This window comes from Moschus berezovskii, chromosome 14 (genome assembly GCF_049115385.1).
Source record: "Moschus berezovskii isolate FMDL1 chromosome 14, NW_MosBer_1.0, whole genome shotgun sequence".
Classification (NCBI taxonomy): Eukaryota; Metazoa; Chordata; class Mammalia; order Artiodactyla; family Moschidae; genus Moschus; species Moschus berezovskii.
This window is the reverse complement of record NC_142473.1, coordinates 12,447,647-12,468,675: the sequence shown is the minus strand read 5'-3', so window position 1 is coordinate 12,468,675 and position 21,029 is coordinate 12,447,647. Positions and strand designations below refer to the sequence as shown.

General features: G+C 37.1%; 1 protein-coding gene across 1 annotated transcript in view; it reads left to right on the top strand.

The window, feature by feature from the left end:
* The window catches only part of CNTN5 (contactin 5), a 647,843-nt gene that overhangs the window by 446,768 nt on the left and 180,046 nt on the right, over nt 1-21,029 (top strand). The window contains exons 12-13 of the mRNA XM_088843612.1: nt 13,967-14,094; nt 16,299-16,474. Of these exons, the coding sequence (XP_088699738.1) occupies nt 13,967-14,094; nt 16,299-16,474 (304 nt within the window). The remainder of the gene's footprint in view (nt 1-13,966; nt 14,095-16,298; nt 16,475-21,029) is intronic.

Sequence of the window (21,029 nt, the reverse complement as noted above, 5' to 3'; positions counted from 1 at the left end):
TCAGGGCACTGAGAAAGGTTTTATATTCTCTGTCATCCTTAAAGGAGGAAGGAGTGCCCTGTGCATCTATGGTTGGGTGGAAATTAGAAGCTACGAAACTGGGAACCTGTCTTTTTCTGAGAAAGATCTTGATAAGCAGAAAATTTCAAGGCAGATTCAAAAAGAAAGGAAGGAAGGAAAGAAGAAAATAAAGAAAGAGATAGAAAAGGTAGAAAATTTTCTGGGGCTTGGGGCTTACTGTAAGAGAGAAAGGAAATCATGAAATGTAGCCTGAGACTGAGAGAGAGGTTTGGAATGATGGATAAATAGGTGAAAAATATCTTAGAAATTTAGTCCACACAATTTTATGGATAAAGGAGATGAGGCACAGAATTGAAATAAAGGTTATTTAAGAAGTAAGAGCAAAAGTGGGGTTTTGTATTTACTGTCTAATATACTTTACCTTACCCTACAACACCATAGATAAATGGATTTAAAAATAAAAATGAATCAATTAACTCATGTTGATTTGTTCTGTTCAAAAAGTTCAGTTCAGTTCAGTTCAGTCGCTCAGTCGTGTCCGACTCTCCGCGACCCCATGAATCACAGCACGCCAGGCCTCCCTGTCCATCACCAACTCCCGGAATACACTCAAATTCATGTCCACAGAGTCGGTGATGCCATCCAGCCATCTCATTCTCCGTCGTCCCCTTCTCCTCCCGCCCCCAACCTTTCCCAGCATCAGAGTCTTTTCCAGTGAGTCAACTCATCTCATGAGGTGGCCAAAGTATTGGAGTTTCAGCTTTAGCATCAGTCCCTCCAATGAACATCCAGGATTGATCTCCTTTAGAATGGACTGGTTGGATCTCCTTGCAGTATAAGGGACTCTCAAGAGTCTTCTCCAACACCACAGTTCAAAAGCATCGATTCTTCGGCGATCAGCTTTCTTCACAGTCCAACTCTCACATCCATACATGACCAAAAAGTAAGTTGAGCTAAACTGCGGAAGAGCTGCTTTCTAAGGGGGAACTAGTAAAAAAAACATAACAATAAAGGGCAATCTTTTAATATTAAAGAGCTTAGCTATGGTCAAGCTTTCTAATTAGGTCAGTATAATTTAAAATGGACTAAAAACATCCCAGGTTTTTAGGGCACATCAAAAATTCATAATTTGGCCCTGCTATTTGTATGACCTTAGTGGTTTCAAAGAGCAATAATTTTTCTCCATTTCCTAAGAGATTTAGATATTTATACAGACAGCAGACTAAAAATAAAAGCAAAAACTCACACAAACTCGAGGAGTAATAAAGATTCCACGTCTTTATAAATACCTGTCCTTTTTCCTTTTTAGTTTGGATTAAGATATACTGACAGATTTTGTGTCAAAGTTAACAGGAAATGACAGAGTATTCGGTTCAGAACACTGTGAAAAGCTTCAGGGTAAATGATTCAATGCCATCTCAGCTATGCTTTTTATTTTAAAAATTCTCAGTTTGGCTCTATATACAACTCCACAGTGTCTTTCAGCCTTAGAAATATATCAGTGGAAAAGTTTAGAACTCAGTGTCGTCACTCTGAAAGCATTTACCTAGCTCCACCGTGTTCGGTTTTAATTTCTCCCTCTTTGTAAGCTCAATTTCTCATTAGTGCTAAGCAAAATGCTCCCAGGGGAAAAGGAAAAATTACATTTAGTTGACATGGGTTTTTACCAAACTATTCAAGAGCTGATAAGGAAGAAATAAATTTAATGTATAATATAAAAGCATATTATAAATACACAGGTTTATATCTAGCTAATAAAATAGCATTTTCCAAAGTATGGTTGAAAGAAAGAATACCTATTAAGATTTGAGTAGGTTTTTATTGTCAACAAGGGAAAACTCACATATTCATGCTAATAGACACACCATTGTACTACGTAATGTACGTGAATCTGTGAAATAATAAAAAAAAAAAAAACAGTGAAAAAAAATGGATTTTTCACAAGATGAAAAGTGGTTCATTATGAATAGAAAACAGGATAGGTATAGATGTGAGGAAGCAACTCGGAGTCTGAGATGTGATTGGAAAGGCAGAGAGAGATTGAGATTGTGAAAGACATCATACATCATGCTAATGAGTTTGGAATTTTACCCTGAATGCAGGGTGGAAACTTGGATAGGCATTAAGTCAATGATAACAGCATCATATACCACACTGAAGAAACCCCTGTGTTGAAATAGGGAGTGGCCTAGTACTACAGGCAGATAGCAGAATTGCAAAAGTGTAGATGAATGTTGATGAGAGCTTCAAATATGGTTGTGGCAGTAAAAGAAAGTGGTAATTATATGTTAAACATGAAACTCAGAGGTGAGAACAAAGCCGCTGCTAGCACCCAATCTCCTGTAGAGACACCTAAAACTTTAGGAACCAGGTAGTTTATCCAGGACACAGGTAGCTGCTCCAGTTCTGCTTGTTGAAATATCATCCTAGCATAGTGTTACCTGCCCTGTCCACATCCCTCTCCACTCCTCATTTCTGTGTGTATGAAACAGTAGGAGAGAGAATGAAGACATCCTTCGTAGGCTTTGGCTTAGTGGGGATTGTGACATCTATTTTTTTCTTATTTTCCCACCTTAAAATTCAAGTAAGGGCAAAAATTTCAAGGACAGTCACAGAAATTATAAAACCGATGGCTCAGTGGTGAAGTATCTGCCTGCAATGCAGGAGACAGGGTTTCCATCCCTGGGTCAGGAAGATCCCCTGGAGGAGGAAATGGCAACCCACTCCAGTATTCTTACCTGGAAAATTCCATGAACCTAGGAGCCTGGATGCCTACAGTCCATGGAGTCACAAAGAATCAGACACAACTTAGTGACTAAACAAAAACAACAAATTCCTTATGGAACACTTGCTTAGGCAACAGAATCACCAGTTGTCTTCTGGCCTTGTTTGAACAGGGTGAGGAGATAACTAAAAAGAGATGATGCTGTAGCAAGAGTTGTGGCAGGAAAGAAACTTATACTCCTTCCATTTAGAAAAGCAAGAGTTTGTGTTGGGTTGGATGGAGTTTGGAGAAAGGAAGCAACCATGAGTCTTCTGGCCTCCATGAACAAAATCCCAGAGGTAGGAGATGACAAACAGGGGAAGCTGCAGTGCCTTAAGAGGGGTACCGTCAGAGAGCCTCAGGAAGAAGGCCCCACAGACTCACTGACCGGCTCACAAGCACCGGTCTTTGGAGGTCTTCACCCAGAGCCGCAACTGCATCCTGCTAAGATCCACAACAGAAGTTGCAGGAGTAAGAGACAGGACTCCCCTTCCAGCTCTCTCCTCCCTACAGTGACACAAAAATGGAGAATGAGAACTGGGGAGAAGAGAGAGAAAGATATGAACAAAGACCACTCTCCATTCTCCACGTAGCTGCAGAGTCCTGGGTTCGAGTCATTTGTTAGGAGCTGAGCTAGGGGAGGCTCAGAGATAAAAGTGCTCTTTGTACAACTACAAATTATCTAAAAGCTGTGGGCACTTTTGGATGTTCAAAGAAAGTAGAAAAATGGATTAGACATGGTTAGAGGCAATGATTAGAAAAGGTCAAACCACTTCATGCTTTTTACCCACTGTGTTAAACTCTCCAGTAAGCCAAAGTCAAGGGAATAGATATAAGAAATGTTTAAAATAAGCAATAGATCTGGCTTGACCAATTTGTTATGATGGAAAAAAAGAAAACTAAATGATGACTTCTGAGTTAATAGTCTGTATTTTACCCTGAACTTTAAGAAGGAAATACTCTTGGCTTTCTATCTTTGAGTAGTTATGTCATCTATAAAATAAAAGATTTTATGGTGATTCTTAATTTTGTTTACATCACAGATTTCCCTGAGAAGTTGAGGAAAGTTACATAGTGTCTCCACAAAAAACATAGGTACATAAACACTCAGAATTTTCCTTACAAATTCATCTAAAATAAGAAAGATTGGTGTAAGAAGCCAATTTGAGGAAAATGATTGAGTATAGCTCAGCCTATGTTGTTTGTTGTGTCTGTGACAAATGCTTGTAGTGATATTCTTCAGAAAGAGGATGGTGTCAGTGTGTGTTTGGGATTTTTGCTTTATTATATTTTGTTTGGTTAATGGTGACACCTTCCAATATCTATTAATATCTCTGGCAGAGGCTGCCCCCCTTCCACCTCACCCTTTTTCAGAGCCTGGAGGTGCTGACATGATTCGACGGCTCAGCACGAAAGCTCCTCAGATTCTTCAGGTTCCTTATATGATGCTCAGAGCCAGGGACGAGGTCCATTAATTAAAGTAAATTCTGCGCTTAAGCTTTCCCTCTCGCTTCCTAACGGCTGTCGTACATGTCTTTCTGGGTCACTCCCCTTCTCCCTTCTAGCTAAACTGCGTCTGAAGGGAAGAGCATGGTGACAGCACAGCCCTCCTTGAGTGCGCATCGCCCTTAGCTTTTTAAAAATCTTACTGATCAAGTTACAAAGTGTGAATTTCTCTTTTTCACCATCTGTAGGAAACATGTGTCTTCTCTTGTTACCCTTGCATTTCCACTTCTGTCAGCTTCTATCGCAGGTCAAAGCTGCCACTAAGCTTGTGATCTTATGTAAAGCTTTCTTCTGATGTTTACTTTGGGTCAACTATAATAGCTGAAAGTGCAGTATGAATTTTGGAATCCAGCAGACCAACTCTAAAATCTTGATAGTCATTTAGCCCCTGCTGCCTCATTTTCTTCCTTTTCTTTATCAAATGAGGGTAAAATTATGTCTGGAATCTTAGTAAGAATTAAAATGTATTAAAATTTTTTTAACAGAGCCTGGCAAATTGTAGGGGCATAATAAATGTTATCAAAACAAGCTATATATACTTTTATTTTTTAAAGGGTCATCGGAAGTGCTCTCAACATCAGTATCTTCATCTGTAAGATGAGTCAGTTTAAGTACATCCAGTTTATTTCCATCACCATTTATTGAGTACCAGCTGTTGTGGAGTTATGAAGTAACTGAAGTGAGGGAAGGAGGTTACAAATGAAGCAGGAAAATACTGACAAGCAAGCAACCAGTCAAAGAGCCTGGCTGAAATTAAGGCACTGTCACTTGCTGAAGAGCCTTGAATAAAGCAATAAATGATGAGGAATGCTAGTTTTCTCATTAGCAAATGATATTAACAATAATCAACTAGCATAATAGTTAGAAACCTTATATAAAATAAGGTGTGGAAGGTTAGTATGACACCTGACACATAAAAACTGATCAGTGAATGTTCAGTATTAGCATAACCATTTTAAGACCTATGTAGAGCCCAGCCTCTCTTATTGTTTAAAGTCTTCACCCCAAATTTTACCCCAAATCATAAATGTACCTATTTCTCATACCAATTGTACATTTTTATTATAGCATATTTTGAAATAATTTTAATAACTGTATCATTGAAATTATTAATATAATAGAAAAAATTTATTATATTTTTATGATAGGAACTTTCTTAGGTATAATGGAAGGGATAAATTGGGGTTGACTAATTGTTACAACATTCCATTATATTATTTTCAACACTATAGTTTTTATTTTTTATTGTTTGAATCAATTTTTTTTAATTTCAGACGTCTTTACAAGAGAGCTTAAAAATGCTGAAATTCTAGTGCTCAGTGGATAAAACTCATAAGACATCATAGGCTGAGAAAAAATGTGACAAATGTTATTTTTCTTCTGAGGAAGTGAAAAACAAAGGCATGAATAATCCTAAGTAAAGAGCATTGAGGAGGAGTTCAGGTGAGCAAGCTAGGGAGCAAGATAAACAGGTAAGAATCTAAGCACTGAGAGGCACATGGTCTTATGACTAGAGCAACGGTCTCCAAATACAAGTCTGAACAGTTCAGAAGAGTGCAAGATATTCATCAGGAGATGAGAAAGGGGAAAGGAGAAAATGGAATATTGTTTTATTTATAATCATAGTTGTTGTTTAGTCACTAAGTTGTGTCCAACTCTCATGATCCCATGGACTGTAGCCTGCCAGGCTCCTTTGTCCACGGGATTTCCCAGGCAAGAAACCTGGAGTGGATTGTCATTTCCTTCTCCGAGAGATTTTCTCAAAGAAGACCCAGAGAGAACCTGTGTATCCTGCAGTGACAGGTGGATTCATTACCACTGAGCCACCAAGGGAAGTCACAATACCTAATTATTGTATGTTTACAATGCACTTAGTGTTATTAGTATAGCATTCCATGTCTGTATGTGTGTGAGATGCATAAGTTATTTACGAGTGAAATAAACACACATACTAACAGTGCATCACAAAGAGTCTGGTGACCTGCAGAACAGAGTACAAAGAGCAGGGATTATGGAAGTTATGACCATTTGGTAAAGACTTTCAACTGTTCTGGGCTTCTCCTGTGGCTCAGATGGTATAGACTCTGCCTGAAATGTGGGAGACTTGGGTTCCATCCCTGGATTGGGAAGATCCCCTGGAGAAGGGAAAGGCTACCCATTCCCGCCCGTATTCTGGCCTGGAGTATTCCATGGACTATGTAGTCCATAGGGTTACAAAGAGTCGGACACAACTGAGCGACTTTCACTTTCAACTGTTCTACTAAGGAATAAATATGTTATTTTGTAGACTACAGAAAGCCAAGAAAATTTCAGACAAAAGAATGAGCTGTAATTTACCAAAGAGGATACACAGATAGCAAAGAAATATGTGAAACTATATTCAACATAATAAACCATGGGAGAAATACAAGTTAAAACAGTAAGGAGACATTATTATATATCTAACAAGATGACTTTAAAAATTAGAAATACCCAGTGCTGGTGAAGGTGTGGACAAGGTGGGTCATTCATTCATTCCTGCTACTAATGTAAAATGATACAGATAGTCTAGAAAACAATTGAAAATTTCTTATAAAACTATATATTCAATTATTATGTGACCAAGCAATTATAACCTTGGGCATTTATGCCAAAGAAATAAAAATGTAGATTCATTAACAAACCCTGTATGGAAATACATATAGAAGGTCATTTGTAATATTAAAAATTATAATCAGCCCAGATGTCCGTCAACAAATGAGTGTTTAAAAAAAACTGCAGTACATATATACCATAGAATATTAGTCAGCAGTAAAAATAAACTGTTAATACATACAACAACTTTGATGATTCTCCAAGAAATTAAGATAAATGAGTGAAAAAAATCAGCCCGCTCAAAGTTATTATAAGATTTCACTTGTGTATAATTTTTGAGATGAAAAAACGTAACAGGACAAATTAGTGGTTGACTGCAATTGGGACCCAGGGGCTAGGGATGGTGGTGGTGGTAGTGTGGAATGAAGGTGCTGAGGCTGTAAAAGGAAAACTGAAGAGTTTTTATGGTGTTAGAATTGTTCAGTGTCTTGACTGTGGTGGTGGATACACAAACATAAAATGAAAACATTGTATAGAAATTAAAACATGCACAAATGAATAAGTTAAAACTAGGAATATCTAAATATGATCAATTGATTCTATTAGTATCAATATCCTGATTGTGATATTATACTATACCTTTGGCTATCCTACACTTTATGGCAACATGTTACCATAAAGAGTTACTGGGAAAAAAAGCATACAAGGGATATCACTCTACAGCTTCTTAAAATTACATATTTCTCATGTAATTATTATTAAAAATAGTAATTAAATAAGCAATTACAATTAATTAATTAATTAAGATTAGTACTTTACTATAGCAACAAAAAGTATAAGGATAAATCTGACAAAAGATATCTAAGACCAGTAGACTGATAACTAAAAAATATTATTTAGAGAGATTTTAAAATAACTAAATAAAAAGAGATATGTCATGTTCATGGATTCTGAAGTAATATTATTAACATTAATTTGCCCTCAAATTGAGCTGTATATTCACTGAAATTCCAATTAAAATCTCAGTAGGTTTTTTGAAACTGACAAGGTAATTACAAAATTTATAAGGAAATGCTAAGAATATAGAATACCCAAAACAGTTCTGAAAAAGAAGAGCAAGTAGAAGGAACTATCTCACGTGAGCTTAAGACAGATCACATTGCTCCAGTAATCAAGACACTAGTAGATCAAGGGACCAGCAGAGAGAGTTAAGCAGTTGTTGACCTATACTTACATGGCCAATTGATTTTTGACAATGATGAAAAGACTATGGAGGAAAGATAAGTCTTTTCCAAATGATGGCATGGAACAACTGGATAACCTAACTAGTAAAAGTAAAAGGGCTTTCCTGGTGAATCAGACATTAAAAAATCTGCCTGCAATGTGAGAGACTCTGGTTCAACCCCTGGGTTGGGAAAAACCCCTGGAAAGGGAATGGCTACCCAGTATTCTTGCTTGGAGAATTCCATGGACAGAGGTGATCTGGCAGGCTATATCCTTGGGATCAAAAAGAGTCAGAAACAGCTGAGCCACTCACACTTTCACTGTGCTAAATAAATATGTAGTTAGGTTCATACCCCACAGCTAGTCCCAATCTTTCAATTTATCCCTTCTCCCTCTTACCCACTGGTAAATGTAAGGCTGTTTTCTACATCTGTAACTCAATTTCTCGTCGCATGAGGTGGCCAAAATATTGAAGTTTCAGTTTTAGCATCAGTCCTTCCAATGAACACCCAGGATTGATCTCCTTTAGAATGGACTGGTTGGATCTCCTTGCAGTCCAAGGGACTCTCAAGAGTCTTCTCCAACACCACAGTTCAAAAGCATCAATTCTTCGGCGATCAGCCTTCTTCACAGTCCAACTCTCACATCCATATATGACCATTGGAAAAACCATATCCTTGATTAGACTGACCTTTGTTGGCAAAGTAATGTCTCTGTTTTTTAATATACTATCTAGGTTGGTCATAACTTTCCTTCCAAGGAGCAAGCGTCTTTTAATTTCATGGCTGCAAACAGCATCCGCAGTGATTTTGAAGCCCCCCAAAATAAAGTCTGACACTATTTCCACTGTTTCCCCATCTATTTCCCATGAAGTGATGGGACCAGATGCCATGATCTTTGTTTTCTGAATGCTGAGCTTCAAGCCAACCTTTTCACTCTCCTCTTTCAATTTCATCAAGAGGCTTTTGAGTTCCTCTTCACTTTCTACCATAAGGGTGGTGTCATCTGCATATCTGAGGTTATTGATATTTCTCCCAGCAATCTTGATTCCAGCTTGTGCTTCTTCCAGCCCAGCGTTCCTCATGATGTACTCTGCATAGAAGTTAAATAAGCAGGGTGACAATATACAACCTTGACATACTCCTTTTCCTATTTGGAACCAGTCTGTTGTTCCATGTCCAGGTCTAACTTTTGCTTCCTGACCTGCATACAGGTTTCTCAAGAGGCGGTTAAATGGTCTGGTATTCCCATCTCTTTGAGAATTTTCCACAGTTTATTGTGATCCACATAGTCAAAGGCTTTGGCATAGTCAATAAAGCAGAAATAGATGTTTTTCTGGAACTCTCTTGCTTTCTCCATGATCCAGCGGATGTTGGCAATTTGATCTCTGGTGCCTCTGCCTTTTCTAAAACCAGCTTGAACATCTGGGAGTTCATGGTTCACATATTGCTGAAGCCTGGTTGGAGAATTTTGATCATGACTTTACTAGCGTATGAGATGAGTGCAATTGTGCGGTAGTTAGAGCATTCTTTGTCATTGCCTTTCTTTGGGATTGGAATGAAGACTGACCTTTTCCAGTCCTGTGGCCACTGCTGAGTTTTCCAAATTTGCTGGCATATTGAGTGAAGCACTTTCACAGCATCATTTTTCAGGATTTGAAATAGCTCAACTGGAATTCCATCACCTCCACTAGCTTTGTTCGTAGTGATGCTTTCTAAGGCCCACTTGACTTAACATTCCAAGATATCTGGCTCTAGGGCAGTGATCACGCTCTCATGATTAAGTTGGTCATGAAGATCTTTTCTGTATATTCTTCTGTGTATTCTTGCCACCTCTTCTTAATATCTTCTGCTTCTGTTAGGTCCATACCATTTCTGTCCTTTATCAAGCCCATCTTTGCATAATGTTCCCTTGGAAACTCTAATTTTCTTGAAGAGATCTCTTGTTTTTCCTAGTCTGTTGTTTTCCTGCATTTGTGATTAATGGCTCCCTAATACGATATCCACTCTGATTTGACACAGGGCTTTCCTCAGGGCTCAGCAGTAAGCAATCTGTCTGCCAGTGCAGGAGATACAGGAGAGACAAGTTCATTACCTTGGTTGGGAAGATCGCCTAGAGAAGGAAATGGCAACCCACCCCAGTATTCTTGTCTGGAGAATAAGTGGTAGGCTACCATCCATGGGATCACAAAGAGTAATACTCAACTGAGTGACTAAGCACATATAGGTTGTACTCCCAGACAAGCACTTGGAAGGGTCTAAACTAAGATGTGCTGAAAGACAAGTAAGTCAAACATGGAAATGGAGAGTCCAGAAAATGATCCTGAGATTTGGAGATCAGGATTGGCATAAGTAAGTTAGCAATAAATTCTTGCAAGATAGGGGTGAGCACCATGGTGTCCCAGGTAGATTGTGGTACTAGATGAGTTACCAAGACAGAGATACAATAATTAAGTGCAAGATGAGAAGCGGGACATCTCCAGGTCTAGGCAGAAACTTGGGGAGAAGTTTAGAGACCAGAATAGAGTGCCTTGATACTAAGTGCTAGAATGCTGGTTTGCATTACTAAAATTTCTACAGTAGACCTTCACCTTACCACTCACTTAGCATCCTACTCCTAACTGAAGGAGGTCTCAGCAGAATTGGTCTCCAGATCTGAAGATTCCAAATGTAGGAATCACATTGTAATAGCACAGGGAAGAAGATAAAGCAGGAAATTGTAAAGAAATATTAAACATTCAATTATCTAAGTATTTATGTTTGCAATAGCCAGACATTATAATGTTAACTGCATTCATTGTCTACTCTACTTTTTTTTCTTTTCTAAATTAAAAAAAAAAGTTTATCTGATAAGGATTTGCAACTTCAACCAGTAGACAGGCTTTTGGTTAAATGACACTGCCATTTGACAGATAAAAATCATCATGATATTCAAAATTTTTCATCCTCCAAATGGATCAGTGACCTAAAGTACAGGAGTGTTCATAAACTATCTTTGTAATATATTGCCTTCTGTCAGTGAGAAAGGAATTATCTTAAATCAAGAATTGAAATACTGCCAGTATCTAAGATACATTTATTTCTTTAAAGGTGGTGAATTTTTAAGCCAAACTTCTACCCTGCTAGATTAGTATTTATACCAGTAAGTAAAATCCAGACATATTTAAGATATCAACAATTTAACAAACTATAGTAATTTAGCTGTATTTAAATAAAGTGTGTCATTAGTACAAGAGAAGACTCGTTTGTTTACAAAAAATATAACTTTTGCTTTCAAATACATCTTTTTGTAACATGTATATTTTTGTTACTAAAATGGAATAACTATATTATATTCTATCTTTACATAAACAGTCCTAAATAATAAACAGAAGTTTTCATTGACCATCCTAAGTACATGGTATATCTTTAGAGACCACTGTTTTTTACAAATGTCTCCTTAATAACCCTTCTAGACATAAATTACAGTCAAATCTTCTATTCCTAGTTTGGCTTGCTTCTAAAGTTGTCTCCCTTGTCAAAACATTGTAAATCAAATCTGATCCATATTGAAGGCAGTATAATGTTTTTAAACTGGTTTCTTTATGGGCGACAATGTCAGGAAAATTAATAATCAATATTCAGCAGCCTAGACTCTAATCCAGTTGTTAAAATTTCAATACTGTCCTTAGCCATCAGTTCTGGATTGATTGGCAAAATTGAATACTAATTTAAAAATAACATATAAGATGTTGACTAAACAGATTTAGCCATTATTCTTATACCTTAAATAGTTTAATATTTTCATGATGCCATGGAATAAACTATTCTTTTCAGAAACAGGAGAATCCAATTTTAGAATTTTAAGTTTGGTGAGAGCTTTGGTTTTCTACCAAAAGTAGCACAGACTTCTTTCCTAAAAGAAGGCAGTCTAAATTCTAGTGGCATATCAAATAAATCACAACAGCCATCTCTTCTATGCCTCAGGTTGCTTCAGTAGGCTGATGCTCTGGTGAAATAACAGATGATATTTCAGGAGCATACGAGGGAGAAAAGGACAAAAATTCCACAGGAGAATGTGGTGATCCTGAATGTCAACCTCATTTTACTAAACTTCTAAAATTTTTAATAATGCTCTAATTTCTTACCTTCACATAAGACTCAAGGTCCACTTATAATAAAGGTCTCAAAATGGCCCAAATGCAAACTCAGATATCACATTTTTCTGTTTGAAAAGTGCAGTGTGAGCAGTCCAGGTTCCAGGATTCCGGTTTCATTGTCACGCCCTTGCTACACAGGTTGCACTGCAGAGAAACCTCCATAAATCATCTCAAGGCTGTATACAATTAATTTTATGTTCTGTGCTTGTCCTCCTCTATGTTTTATGCTATTTCTTTTTACATTTGATTTTTTAGGTCATTCTTGGTTTGAGGTGAAATACCTCAAGCTTAATATTAAAATATCACCGGGTGTTATAAGTTTTAATAACCAAATTCAGGGTCACCTTTTTTTCCACAAGTTTTAAAATGAATGTCATAAATGTGTCAAAAGAAAACCTGTAACTCCCTAACCCTTTTAACTATCAGAAGGTATTATGTGGGTTTCAGTTCAGTTCAGTTCAGTCGCTTAGTCGTGTCCGACTCTTTGCAACCCCATGAATCACACCACGCCAGGCCTCCCTGTCCATCACCAAATCCCGGAGTTCACTCAAACTCATGTCCATCGAGTCGGTGATGCCATCTAGCCATCTCATTCTCTGTCGTCCCCTTCTCCTCCTGCCCCCAATCCTTCCCAGCATCAGACTCTTTTCCAGTGAGTCAGCTTGTCGCATGAGGTGGCCAAAGTATTGGAGTTTCAGCTTTAGTATCAGTCCTTCCAACGAACACCCAGGATTGATCTCCTTTAGAATGGACTGGTTGGATCTCCTTGCAGTACAAGGGACTCTCAAGAGTCTTCTGCAACACCACAGTTCAAAAGCATCAATTCTTTGGTGATCAGCTTTCTTCACAGTCCAACTCTCACATCCATACATGACCACGGGAAAAACCATAGCCTTGACTAGACGGACCTTTGTTGGCAAAGTAATGTCTCTGCTTTTTAATATACTATCAAGGTTGGTCATAACTTTCCTTCCAAGGAGTAAGCGTCTTTTAATTTCCTGGCTGCAATCAGCATCTGCAGTGATTTTGGAGACCAAAAAAACAAAGTCTGACACTGTTTCCACTGTTTTTCCATCTATTTCCCATGAAGTGATGGGACCAGATGCCATGATCTTTGTTTTCTGAATGTTGAGCTTCAAGCCAACCTTTTCACTCTCCTCTTTCACTTTCATCAAGAGGCTTTTGAGTTCCTCCTCACTTTCTGCCATAAGGGTGGTGTCATCTGCATATCTGAGGTTATTGATATTTCTCCCGGCAATCTTGATTCCAGCTCGTGCTTCTTCCAGCCCAGCGTTCCTCATGATGTACCCTGCATATAAGTTAAATAAGCAGGGTGACTATATACAACCTTGATGTACTCCTTTTCCTATTTGGAACCAGTCTGTTGTTCCATGTACAGTTCTGACTGTTGCTTCCTGACCTGCACAGAGGTTTCTCAAGAGGCAGGTCAGGTGGTCTGGTATTCCCATGTCTTTCAGAATTTTCCACAGTTTATTATGATCCACACAGTCAAAGGCTTTGGCATAGTCAATGAACCAGAAATAGTTGTTTCTGTGGGTTTACTATATAATTTTTTGAAGGGCAAAATATTTCTACTCTCCCTGCATGTTTTCACAGTGATCTTTGTCTTGTTATTACCTCGGAAGTGGTTTGAGACTTCATCAGAGTTTCTTAACCACTTAGATGATTTGCAGTAAAACAGGGGAAAAAAAAAAAAAAACCTTTTTAATAATTTTCAGAATAGCTATTCTTCCAGACGGGAGTCTCCGGATCCTAAATGCTTCTAAATCAGATGAGGGAAAGTACGTTTGCCGAGGGGAAAATGTCTTTGGCTCTGCTGAAATCACAGCTACAGTATCTGTAAAAGGTAAGAAGATGTGGTGAATTTTCTATAAGCATAGTTCCATGGTCTCATCCAGAAGAGAATGAATGTAACATGCACGCATGTGTATTTCCTTGTATGTGTGTACATGCATCTGTTGATGAAAGCTAAATGCACATAAAGGACAAACACAGTCAAATTGTCCCTTTCCATTATTTAGGGGACTGTGAAGAAAGGAACATATTACTGGTAGAAATTTAAGTATTTCGCTTTGAACCAAATATGTGGGAGGGTAAAGAAAACTTTCTGAAGTTTTAGTTGGTATTTCAAAGATTTAAAGTATGCCAGCAGAGTAAAAATATTTTCCTCAACCAAGATTAATTTTAGCATCAATCAGTAATACTGCTTTGTTACCACTTCAACTGGGAATTTGGGGCAAAAAAGAGAAGCAGAAAGAGGATATGAACATGTGGTGCTGGAATATGCATCAGATGAAGCAACACCAAAGCTACTCTTTGATGTCGACATCAATGGAATTTTTATACACTGTCATTTTTTAGTATTATAAATGTTACTGCTTAAATGTTTATTTTAGTTTTCTAGTTCTAAAGTGAACTAGATTTCAAGTCTAGAACCTTGTTTTGAGACTACTTGTCAAATTATAAGAAAATCTCCTGTCTTAAACACTCTCTTCATTTGGCAAAGGAATGCTTTCCACAACAAAGTACATCACTCCTTTCTTTCCATTTGTGCATGTAGTATACAATGAATCATACTTTGGCCACAAAAATATAAAATGTTAATTTTTCTCTTTCTTTAGAAGTAGAAATGTAATTAAAATAGCTAACACTCTGATATTTTAGGAAAGAGGCAAACATCCACGGAAGAAAGGAACATAATTTTAAAATGCCTTCACTTAGAGCATACATTACTGGAACACAACTCAGTCTTCGCGTTTGAGTCTCATTCTTAGTGTGTGTTAAGTAATCTTTTCCATAGTGAGGCAAGGCAGAACTCACAGATTTTTTTGTTTAATAATAGCAACAATGCTTTCTATTAATTATGAGTTAAGTGGAATGTTTAGTTACTCAGAACATTCCAGTTGTCACAAAGTTTAAACTGCAGTATGCTGTGATTATCTGTCTTCTCTGATGAAGTCAGAATTTAGAATGCCACACAGAATATCTGAGTTCCAGAATGTTAATATTTACAGTGACATTCCTTTCCTGGTGTCACTCTTTCCTCTCAGAGACTGCTTAGAAGGAACTTATCAACGGTTAACAATGGTGCTTCATCAGACTATGCTATTGCAAACAATAGAGCTGGAGTAGGAAAATTAGGCTAATTTTTAGTCATTTGTGCCAGGCTTCTTGAGTCATGTACAATCAGGAATCTAATTAGGAAAAAAGAAAAAATCAAAATCCTATCTGCATCATCTCCCTACTTATTCAAACATATATATATATCATATTGTATGTATTTGATCATTAGCTTAAATATCCCTTAGATGTACAGTTGGTATTAGCATTTATTGGTTTAAAGTTGCCCTACATCCAGTAAAAATATATCTATCTTTTAAAAATCAAAGTGGATCATTAATTAGTTAATGTAAACATTGTTTTCTTTAAAAATATTCTATTCACCATTTTGCCTTTGTTTAGATGTCAGTCAAAGCAGCTATCGGAGGTGACAGTTTATAATCAGCCAGAGGTGCCTATTCTACTTGTAAACTACAAAGCAAATACAAGGTAGTACAGTAGCAGTAGTATTATAGTTTTATCTTTGTTAAGATAGTAATTTGAAGGGAGGTTCTTCCTATAACCCTTAAAGAAGTGAACTTGCTTGAATTATTCTTCCTTTAATGTGAGGCTTCTTTTTCTTTTTAGTCTAAAAATCCTTTCTGTACTTGATGATCCTTGAAGGTGGACAGCGAAGCTACAGTCTTTTTGCTAATACTTCTCCTTCCAGGATGCCAAATGCTGTATCTAGTTGTATAGTCTTCCCTCTTTTACATCCTACCTGACTTATTAATAGGAATAATAACTTTTCAATTATCAGTTTCCTACAAATACTTAGAAAAATACCCTAAATACAATAAAAGATATTTTAATTAATAGTTTATTAAAAGATACATACCTGGAGCAACTATATTACATAGATTTCCTGTTTAATTTTTCTCTATTATTTAAAATACAGAATGCAGGGGGAAACTATGTGCTATGCTAATTAATGTATTTTTACTTCTATAGAACCTACAAGAATAGAGCTTACTCCTAAAAGAACAGAGTTAACAGTGGGAGAAAGCATTGTCCTTAATTGCAAAGCAATTCACGATCCTAGTTTGGATGTCACTTTCTACTGGACACTAAAAGGACAGCCTATCGATTTCGAAAAGGAAGGTGGACATTTTGAAAGCATCAGGGCCGTAAGTTAATACAATTTTGTTCTTTGAATAATAATACTTTTAGAAATTTAGAATCAAATGTAAAAATTTTCTTATTGATGAAATGTTTAGGAAAAAGTTCAAATTACTTTATTTCATTAATATCTGTTATATCAAACTGAAAGCAATACTTAAAACTTCCCAGTAAGAAATTGGAAATACTTCATCATGCAAATTTGGTTTCTTTGCAACTTGTATTCATTTGATTAGTACTGTCCATATTTACATCTTACTTCTCAAATATTATGTAGCTACATCAGCTGACTAGTATTATTTAAAGCATTCTTAGTAATTATGATACAATGAATAACTGAAATAAGCATGCTTGTTCTTGAAGAAATCGTAATGCTTGGAGATTCTTTAATCTCTCACAAACTACAGAATTTAAACTTGCAACCCAAAGTCAGAAATGCTGTAGCCTTATATAAACATTCACAGACATGCTTATTTCTCAACTGCCAAATCTTTTCCTGTAATATCTTCTAATATATATCTACTAGTGGAGTAAGAAATCCTTTCAACCAAATCCTATAGAACCATCACAGCGTCTTAACTCAGCAGAGAACTAGAAGAGACCTTTGCCCCACACTGGCTTGTTTAAGGCACAAAGGGGTGACACAGAGGGGAGAAGGACGGCGGGACTAGCATGGCAGAGAGAATCTGGCTGGGCATCCCTTCAGTGTCGGCAGAAGAGGCGGGTCAAAATGCAGTTTATGCCTGCAAATCCACTTTAAAGTGCTGCCGCATGCTTACTAATGCCAGTTTATCCTTCTCTAAATACTGTAGAAAGCACTGGAAAACCACAGCTATGGTGAGCCAGAACATAAAAACTCAGTTTGGATTGAATTTTATTTTAAAGGTAATGAGATACAGTGGGGAAAGTCCTAACCCAAAGTCAGGAATTTTCAGGATCAAGTTCAAGCTCCAATCCTTAATCAGCTATGTAACAAAGATCCAGTCACTTGACCTTCCTGGGCATTGATCACATAGAGATCAATTCACTTTAGTGAGGCAGTTGGGCCAAATAATTTCTAAGATCCTCTCTCACTCTAGAATTTGATAAAATTATATTAGGAGAATAGTAAGAATGAACTTTATTGCATTTTCAATGCAAACAAATCTGAACATTTTCTTCTAACTTATTCTTTTCATCCTGATTTATTTTTAATTGATGAGACAGACTGCATAAATAAGAAACAATTACCAACTGTATTATTCACATTTCTTTAAATAAATTAATTTTAATTAGCAACAGTTATGTTATATACAAAATTTATTGATCATGTTAAACTCATTTTCCTCAAATTTGTGATTTTCATTTACCTTGAGTTGATCATTTCTTCAAGACTGTGAACAAATTTTATGCTATGAATGTCATAAAATAAAACCAGAAAAATATGACATAAAAATGTTACATTTGAAAATAACAAATATTCCAACAAAAATATACCTTCTAAGGATTTTCTGTAAACATTTATTTTGAGTGATCAGACTCATAAAAATATGTCTGAAATGAATTTTCACTTCATTGAAGCAGGTGCCTTCTTTATTTTAAAATATCAATCAATAAATGGTCTTGGTACAATTATGTGAATTCTTGTTTTTGTCTCTTAGATATCCACATTAGTTTCATGTCCATTCATTTGTATCAATAAATACCTTTAATCCTTTTCATAAGCTTGGCAATTAGTAACACCTGCTCTCTCTCTCTTTGTACTTATGTTGTTCTTGCCCTTGAGAAGTACGAAATTGACTCCCTGCTCCATGCAAACTGATATTGCTTTAAGCCATTATAAATTAGGCTCAGTTTGTAAACAGAGATAATAAAGTATAGAACAGAAGAATAGAGGAAGTTATTATATTGAGAAGAAAGAAAAATATTTAGCTTTAAGGTCACCTAGGATTTATCACTTTAGTATATTTAGAAAAAAATAATAGAAAACTTTTTTTACCTCTTAAAGTATTTGGAAGCTTCAAAACTTCAAGGACTAAAATAAATAGTCTATTCCCCTTCTCCTAAAATCCTCAAAGGCCGATTGGTTCCTGGCTGGCTTTAAGGACATACCCGACAGAGAATCCGATTTTGTGACTTTGAAAAGTCAGAGGGTAAAAGAAAAGCATTCTCTTTCCATCCTGCCTTTCTCCTTGTGAAATAATACATCTGAGAAATAACATGTTTCAGAAGGAGGGATGAAAGAGTTATAAAGAAGCAAGATTTGGGAAGGCCTCTGAACGTGTGGAAACCTTCTGTTTGAGAGGCCAGTTGAAGACTCTGGGATAAGAGGGCAGGCCAGGGCTCAGAGAAAAGACTGGTGGGGTGGTCTGTGGCTTGCTTGTGTGTCAGAAGAGAGCCGCTAAGGATATCTTAAGGATCGAGGCTGGCCCAACAGAGTAGGAAGTCCAACAGGATTTGGGATTTAGGCAGGAAAAGAGTATATATGCCATTGACAGGAGAAGTCTCTATATTAACCGCCTGGGCTAAGCAACCAGTGGGTGATTGAATGGGGATGAATCAGAAGAGAAAGTGGGGATAGGTGTATTTTTAAGCACATTAACACTGCATAGTGTCAGATGAATCAACCAATCTTTGAAAGAAACAAAAAGATAGCAACTGTGTTGACATTTTTCATTTTGTAATGCCAAAATGTAGCTTCATGAAATTCTCTACTTTTCAGCCAGTTACACTGATGTCTTCTATACACAGCCACTGGCTTGCAGATAAAGCTGTAGCTAAAATTTTACATATAGCTTTTATAATGTGTATAGGCAAGGTATAATTATGTTTTAAATAAAATAGTGCATTTGAATGGCATTTCAAGAGAGTGAATAAATAAACATATTATCACATCAGGTTAAAAGAATAATAGCTATTGCTTTGAAATCTATAATGGAAATGCTTCTATTTCTCTTGCCTCTTTACTTTGGTCATATTTTACAAACCCAGCAATTTGACTGATTTTTGGAGTGAATCCATTACTGAAGCCTTTGTTGAAAGGGTCCAAACTAAATCAATTAGTCTGTAAACATTTGAACCAGTTCACCCAAATCACATTTTTGGCAATGATGAGAGCTAACCGAAGGTGGCAAATTAGTGAGGTTATTCTTAAGATTCACTTTAGATTCAATTCTACAAGCTAAGTACTGTGGAGGATCCAAGCTAAAAGACAAGGCCCTTATCCCCTAAAAGAACACAGTTTAGGGGACAGGCAGCTAGAAATCTTCTATCAGAGTGCTGTCACTGGGGAGCTCTATGTACCGATGGCAGGAGGACTTGGTACTCACACTGGATCTGGTCTGTTAGGATTTTGCCAAGAAGTTATGAGGAGAAACTGCATTTCAGACAGAGTGATCAGGTGAAGCAAAGACAAAGCAGAGAGTTCAGAGCACCTCTCAGGAACAGTGAGGAACCATAGCCCCAACGGTATAGTAAGGACGCAGAGTAGAGGATAAGGCAATATTTGTTGGATGTGTTTAAAGGTGACCAGCAGAGTCCTCATTGTTAAACACTGATTTTCGAGCCATGGAATCTGGATTGTATTTGACTCAGATTCGTTCTTTTTTTAAAATTTATTTATTATAATTGGAGGCTAATTACTTTATAATATTTTATTGGTTTTGCCATACATTGACATGAATCCGCCCCGGGTGTACATGTGTTCCCCATCTTGAAACCCCCTCCCACCTCCCTCCCCATATCATCCCTCTGGGTCTAGGAAGATAATTCTGACAGCCTTGTGGAGCAGGGCTTGAATAACTTGCCGACTTTACATTCATTCCAGGCAGGTTAAGCAGATGTTGGGGCTTCCCAAGTGCAGTGGTAAAGAATCTGCCTGCCAGTGTGGGAGACACAGCAGACACAGGTTTGATCCCTGGGTCAGGAAGATCCCCTGGAGAAGGAAATGGCAACCCACTCCAGTATTCTTGCCTGGGAAATCCCATGGACAGAGCAGCCTGTTGGGCTATAGTCCACAGGGTCACAAAGAGTCTTATGTGGCTGAACGCACACACACACAGAGGTTACAATGAGACACAGACCATTATAAGCAACTGCCTCAAATAACTACTCAGTTATCAAATAAAGCATTTGCAACTGTGCTTTGACACAATTGTGTTTTTAAACAATTGTCTATATTGGTTAGACGTCTTCGAGACTCTCTTAATATCTCAGGGTGTCTCAACAGCACCTAATCATGGTCATTTTACTCCAAAGCCACAATCTTAATGGAGAACTGTGCTGACACATTGTTCTTCAGAGACTTGAAATTTCTAATTACACATTCAAGATGTAAGCTAGTTTAAATCTTTACAATGCATAAAGATCTTTTTCACTGAATATCATGGAAGCCTGTAATTTTGCTCTTTTGGGGACAGAGAAAAAAGCCAAATATTTGTGATCAGGAAGGCTGGCCAAAGAATTGCCTTTTTTATTGTGAACTCCCCAAATGTGATAAACTGGAACTAAATGGGCAACCAAATCAAAGTGCACTATTTGAATGGTCTTTTGTATTTACTCAATGCTCTGATTATAACAATACAC